General features: G+C 43.4%; 1 protein-coding gene across 1 annotated transcript in view; it reads left to right on the top strand.

The window, feature by feature from the left end:
• Positions 1-6179, top strand: part of LOC113489339 (guanine nucleotide-binding protein subunit alpha-11) — an 8290-nt gene extending 2111 nt beyond the window's left edge. The window contains exons 3-7 of the mRNA XM_026864966.1: positions 49-203; positions 1202-1330; positions 2719-2848; positions 3582-3735; positions 5288-6179. Coding sequence (XP_026720767.1) covers positions 49-203; positions 1202-1330; positions 2719-2848; positions 3582-3735; positions 5288-5478 — 759 coding nt within the window. The 3' untranslated portion in view covers positions 5479-6179. The remainder of the gene's footprint in view (positions 1-48; positions 204-1201; positions 1331-2718; positions 2849-3581; positions 3736-5287) is intronic.
• The last annotated feature ends 708 nt before the right edge of the window (positions 6180-6887 follow it).

Raw genomic sequence — 6887 nt, 5'->3', positions numbered from 1 at the left:
CCCCCCCCCCCGCCTTTTTTTTTTCCCCCTTTCCTTTTCAATCTCCAGGCCAATGCAGTGCTGATCCGGGAAGTGGACGTAGAAAAGGTCATGACATTTGAGCAGCCATATGTAAGTGCAATTAAAACATTGTGGAACGACCCTGGAATACAAGAGTGTTATGACAGGAGAAGAGAATATCAGCTTTCTGATTCAGCTAAATAGTAAGTGTATAGTCACTGGCATGCACTGGTGAGTGGTACTGATGGTCTAACAAATTTTTTTATTGAAGTCTAGAGTTTCTTTCAAAGGGCAGCAATGCTACTGTAAATTTCACTGCATAGTTTGTTTAAAGTACCTTTTACCTTTTTCATTGAGGCACATGAGGCTTGCTAGTGTTTTAGACAAGCTACATGGTCTCTGCTGGCTATGTGTATTGGGTTAAAAATCAGCATATGAGGAAGGCACTTTGCCTCTGTCAGCCAGAAGTGTCCTTAGGAAAAGTTAAGATGAAAGAGCAGTGGCAGCAGGTAACTGGTAACTTGCTCACATCTGGCTCCAGAAAGGCAAAGAGCTTTGCTGGAAATGGGAGAAGCTATGTTTATTTCTGCATGGATTTAGATCTGGAAATTCCTTACCATTTGCTACTTTTCATGAGGGTATGAGGTGTTCTGGTGGGTGATAAAGACAGTTGTTCACACATCTGCTTCTGGCTATACCTGAGGCTGGAATTTCTGCCTTATGCCATCTGTGTTGGTCCTGGCTCTTAGGCAGCAGAAGTATTGCTCTTTCTCTTCAAGTTTGTCCTTTGGCCTACAGGTGTACATGGATGTGTAACTTAATGGATTTATTATTAATAAAATCTGAGTCTGGTGACATGAGGTTTTCTGTTTATAAACAAGCCTGTATGAGACTTGATTCTGAAACATAAGCATCCACTGTACTTAAACTTTCTCTGTAGTAAAGATGGTCTTCCACGCTCCTATGCAGAGTTGATAAAGCTGTTCTTAATACATCTGTTTATCCTCCAGAGAGGATGGCTGGTGAATTACTGTTCCCCAAGGAAGTATTTTGTTATTTTTCCACATCGTATTTTAAATGGTTCAGGTGACTTCTGCCTTCCTTGTTAACGTAGTGGTGTTTAAATCTGTGTATTTATGTGCTGGAACCTAAGGTAGGGTTTTTTTTGGTTTTTTTTTTTTTTCCATTGTGCTTCTTGCAGCTATCTTAGCGACGTGGATCGTATCGCTACCCCGGGATATCTACCAACTCAGCAAGATGTGCTACGGGTTAGAGTTCCTACAACCGGTATCATAGAGTACCCCTTTGACCTAGAGAATATTATCTTCAGGTACTGATGGTGTATTCATGTTACAGCTGGACTGAGAGAGGCGTGATGTGGTTTCAGGAAGGATGAGTTCTGGGTTGCTTTTGAGCACCCAGGTGCTTAGTTGAGAGGCTTGAGTGGGTGTGTGTGCTGCGATGTGCTGGTGTCTGCTGACGGGAGCCCTGTGATGGGGATGGTCGAACATTTCATTCTGAGTAAGGGAGAACTCCCAAGCTGAAGCACTGGCTGTCGGAAAGCAGAACGTGCTTTTGAATCAGTGACACTTGGAGCCCAGCTCACCGTCCTGCAGGGGCTGGTGTCCCTGCTGGGAAGGATTGCCTTGCTGGCAGCTGAGGCGGCTCAGGGAGCTGTGGGCAGCGTAAGCCGCCAAGGGGAGGGGGCAGAAGCTTGGTCTGGGCAGTGCTTGACTTGAAATGTGTTTCCCTGTAAAAATGCTTAGCTCAAACAACTTTGACCATTTATTTCTCCTTCAAAAACAGACCACTTTTTGTGCAGAAACTTCCTTGTGTGTGATATCTAGCCTTCAGAACTGTTGTGCTGTGCCTGCCTTGTGCGCTCAGGATGGCACCAGAACTTGCTGCCTGTGCTGCTGCTGTAGCAGTAAATGGTGTTTGGAGGCTTACGCCAGCGATCGAGCATGGCATAAAGGGCACAGTGACATGCCTGTCTGTTGCAAAGCAATTTTCTTCCTAGCTCTCTGGTACTTACGTGCTCCCTGCCCTTCTCTACCGCAGTATTGATGTTACAAGAGAGAACTAAAGAAGCCTGCATCCTCTTTCTTAGACCGTTCAGTTACAGAAAGTTCCTCTCCCTGTTCTGGTTTCCTGACCTATGAAATAGGTGTAGGGTTTTATCAGAGGTGGACTGTGTGTTGCACTTTAGGCGAGTGACACAATAATTTTAGCATAGGATACAGGTGGGACTTGAAACTGAGGAGCCAAAGTGCATAACTGTTAAACAGCAGATTCTAAGAAAAGTTTAATAACTAAAGAAAGCTTTCTGTGTGAGAGAAGTTTTGAGGCAAGCAGATGCTTTAATAAAAAATAAAAATAGTTTGCTTGTCTGACAGAGCAGAGTTTTGAAGGACTTGTCTTTTCAGACTCAGGACTGCTGAATGCAACTAAAGCAGAATGCAACTAAAAATGGTAATGCTGATACTTGGGATTTGAATTTGGTATCACTCATCTGTGGCCATCTCTTCAGTTTAATTTATTTCTGGAACAGGATATTTTGTAAACCTGATTTTGTTAGCAAGCACGTATTTTTACATCCCCGTGCCAGGTTAATTTGAAAGGTAGAGAGCTGCACTCCTTCTCATGGTATGCTGGTCCTTTGCCTTTGGACAGAACTGCAGCTACTTCTGTGATACTGTATGTGTTTCTCTTCCTTAGAATGGTGGATGTTGGAGGTCAAAGATCAGAGCGAAGGAAGTGGATCCACTGCTTTGAAAATGTGACTTCCATCATGTTTTTAGTAGCACTTAGTGAATATGACCAAGTTCTGGTGGAATCTGATAACGAGGTAAGCCAAAGCATGGGAACTCCGAAGGAGGGTGGAAGGAAGGGAGGAATGTCTTTCTGGCTTCGTGGAGGTTGGTACCAAAGCGCTTGGTGCCAGGCTGAATTAACGAGTATAGTTGGCTTTGGCCCTCAGGCCTTCCTGCTGAAAGGGAACACGATCCTCAGTGGGCCGTGAAGTCCCCAGAATGCCCAGTGTGTTCAGGTCATCTGTACTTCTCACGTCATACTGAAATACTCTGAACCTGCTGAGCTCTGTGTGCCTTGGAAGGCGCTGTGCAGTCTGACAGCATGCTTCTGAAAATCACCCATTCCTCTTTTCCACACTGAATTACTTCATGCCGTGACTGCTGTCCTGTTAGATAGTGACTGGTCTCTTTGAAGGTGCGATACGGAATTTTCACGTTAAGGTAACAGCAGTTTTTCCTTTTCTGCTAGACAAAACATGTTCACAAAGTATTGTGGCCGGTCTTCTCGCATGACTGTCAGAGCATAACATGAATTTTAAACCTTCTGATAGGAACAGCTTGGTAGTTAAATGAAGCTTGAGTCCATCAGATTTTGCATTTCCTTTCCATTTACTGGTGCAGCTTGAGCCAGAGCCCACCTGGGGCCAAAGTATTCTCTGCACAGTGTCTGAGATGCTGGATCGATACAGATCTGAGTACGTGTGCAGGTAGCAGAAAGGCATCTTGGTGCTCACTTGTGAAAACAGGTCTCTCTTTTTCTTATTACAGAACCGGATGGAAGAGAGTAAAGCTCTCTTTCGAACCATTATCACTTATCCATGGTTCCAAAACTCTTCTGTTATCCTTTTTCTCAACAAGAAAGATCTGTTGGAAGACAAGATCCTGTATTCCCACCTTGTTGACTATTTCCCAGAGTTTGATGGTGAGTGGCTTTTAAGGAGGAACATTATATCTAGAAGAAGGGGTGGAGGTGCTTTGGTTAGGATTTTTTTGGTTTTTAAAGAAAAGTCAGATCTGGAGATGGGGAAAACATCCTAGTTTGAGAAGGAATACCTACAATGATGAGAAAATGTCACAAAAATTGTCTTAATCATATGTAGGTAACTGGTATCTGATCAAATAATGAACCTTGCCTAGACTAATTGCTTTCCCCCACCCCAGTATGCACTTCAAAGTATTAAATAATGGAAGTCTAAATTTCCTACCTGTCTGCTTGCACATATAACCCATTTCATAAATGTGTGACAACTTCATTCCTATACTGGGCGTTTTAACCCTCTAGTCAAGAGGTGACTTGAGTCCTTGTTTTGAGAAACTGACTGGTCAGACATCTGAGTTGTTCAAGTGCTGAAAAATATCAGGTAGCATGGGATTATTATTCCACCTGCAGTTGTGGAAAAATAATATCTATGTGAAACAGAAATACCCATCTGAAACAAAATTCTTTAGCCAAAATAGCATTTCAAGCTCTTCAGTTGAGTACACTTAAGATTTGCTGGTAAGACGTCTGAGCAGGGACGAAAATAAAAATACAAGGTAAAGGAAGAAATGCCATTTTGCAAAAGACAGCTCTCCTCTTTTAAAGGACTAGTGAAATTGCTCCTCATTACTTGTCTTCTCACTTTTGGAGCTTCCTGCCCCCTGCTGTCTGAAAGCACGAGCACTCTGAAATTGTCAGTGGTGGAAAACATCTTGTTTTTGCAGCAGGCCAGGAACGGCTGGTGAGCTTATCGGTCAGCTAGCGCATGCTGCTGATAGCGCTTAATGCCTGGGGACACGATCACAACATCAGGAAGTACCACGGAAGTATTTATTGCAGCTCCGCCAGGGATGCTGCGTGGCTCGGAGTGGGAGGTAGCCCATCAGCCCACCTCCCAAGAGATGGTCCTTGACAGGGGGAATGTGGCAACACCAATCCTGTGAAAAAAATACCAGTAGGTGGCTTTTCTGAGAAGTTGTCAGCAATGTGAAGGAAATACTGGCAAAAATTCTGGTTTTTATCTCCTGTGAGTTGACCAGCCAGTCAGGACAGACCGCGCTTTTGGCTGAAGATGACCCTTGTTTGCAGAACGTACACTTGTATCCTTCAGTGCCTAAGATCCATCTGTATGAAAAACACACCCCATCTCCAGAGGAGAGCGTTGGGTGACGTGTAACATCTGTCACCGTTACCTGTGAGCGCAGCGCACGCAGGGTGCTTCCACCCGCTGTGTTTCAGAGCGCGGTCTGAAGTGACGCCTTGGAGTCTGTCAGAACTCTCAGCCTCGGAAGAATGCCTTTTGTAGGTTGTGGTTAGGTAACAGAAAAGCATATGACACTTCAGCTCCTGGGACTTTAATGCAAGAAATGATCTTAATTTCTTCTTTATAGCTCTGTAACACATAAGAAAAAGTGCACTAGCAATTATTCTGATGGATCAAACCAGGGGATGTGCTTAGCGTAAATCCATTAACTGGTTTCTTTGTTTGCTGCAGGCCCACAGAGGGATGCACAGGCAGCCCGTGAGTTCATTCTCAAGATGTTTGTGGATTTAAATCCTGACAGCGATAAAATCATCTATTCTCACTTCACATGTGCCACAGACACAGAAAACATCCGTTTCGTCTTTGCAGCTGTCAAGGACACCATCCTACAGCTCAACCTGAAGGAGTACAACCTGGTTTGACCTGCTCTGCTCTTGGCCCCTTGAGAGGCTTCATTGTGAAGAAAAGACAAAAAAAGAAATTTTAAATATGACAGGAAAAAAAGTTTTAATTTTTGATGATGTAATGATTGCAAATTGTCTGATCTGTGGAGTGGCAAGTGCTCAGTGTTATCCTGGAGTCTCATGTCTCTGTCCACAGAGTAGTTGATTTCATATTTTTAACAAATTGCTTTTATTTCACAGTTAACGGGGATATGCCTCATTTCTCCAGCACCTTGCTTACTTCTTAATTTTTGCCAAACAGCTAAGGCAGTCTCATCTTGAGCTTTCCTTTGTTGCTTAGCCACTTTTTTTTTTTTTCCCCCTTTTCATTCCCATGGTAAATATAGAAAAAAATAACTTTCCAGCTGAGATTGTGAATTCACTGGACTGTGGGAGTGCAGAATGCTACTGGTCCCTTTGCCTTGTGCTATAGGGTGCCTCTGGTGTAACTTGCTAATCCTGCTTGCTTCCCCCCGCTGCTTCCCCTTCCCTTCCCCAGGACACGCTCCATGGTTCACTGTGATGAAATGTTGGGGAGGAGCGATTGCTCTCCAACTATTGTGCAAAAAAAGAAAAAGGCAAAACAAAACAAAAAAAAAAGCCATCACTTTTCCATTCTTTATATGTTCTAGTTCTGAGTTATTTTTTCTTATCAATTATAAAAGGTATGGAGACTGTGATTTTTTTTTTTTTTTTTTTTTTTTTTTTTTTTTTTTTTTTTAAATTATTGACGTTCTATACATAGTTTGCTACGTGTTGCTGTATTTTGTTCATGGACTACAAATGATGGAAGCTCTTGGAGCAATAGCTGCTGAGCCTGGGGAAGTGCCTGACTGTAATTATTCTTTTTTATTTTATTTTGTTTTTATTTTTTTCACACACATACACACATCCCCCACACACCACAAGCGTATGCGTGCGCGCGCACAAGGCTCAATTTGCAGAGAGAAACCATGTTTTGTTGAGTATATGACATCAAGTGAGCAACTTCTCTATGCAGCAGATATCAAAAGCACACTGAGTAATTGTGGCATTTAAACATCAGACTTGGTCTGGATTGAAAAATCTTAGTCTCGTGCCACCCTCTAGTTCTTTACTTGCTGCTCGTAGCAAGCAAGCCTTGTTTATTGCATTTTGTGCCAGTGTGTTGAGTGACTTTGTAAGAATTCCTTGCTCCTGTCCAGCTTGTAGATTTTTTAGAAAGGACCAGGGTTGGTGGGTGACAACCTTTGGGGCAAAGGTAGGATTCTTACTTGAAAGGCTTGAGGATAGCTCCTGGAGGGAGTGGCAGAGCCCTCTCTCCCGTTCCGGCATTCCCCTGAGGCACATGCTGCTGTGTTTCTCTCTAGAGGAGTGTGGATCCTCGCTCAGGACCCGCACACGTGCCC

This window comes from Athene cunicularia, assembly GCF_003259725.1.
Source record: "Athene cunicularia isolate RWA chromosome 28 unlocalized genomic scaffold, athCun1 chr28_part1, whole genome shotgun sequence".
Classification (NCBI taxonomy): domain Eukaryota; kingdom Metazoa; phylum Chordata; class Aves; order Strigiformes; family Strigidae; genus Athene; species Athene cunicularia.
The sequence above is the reverse complement of the archived record's forward strand: the minus strand, read 5'-3'. Positions and strand labels throughout refer to the sequence as shown.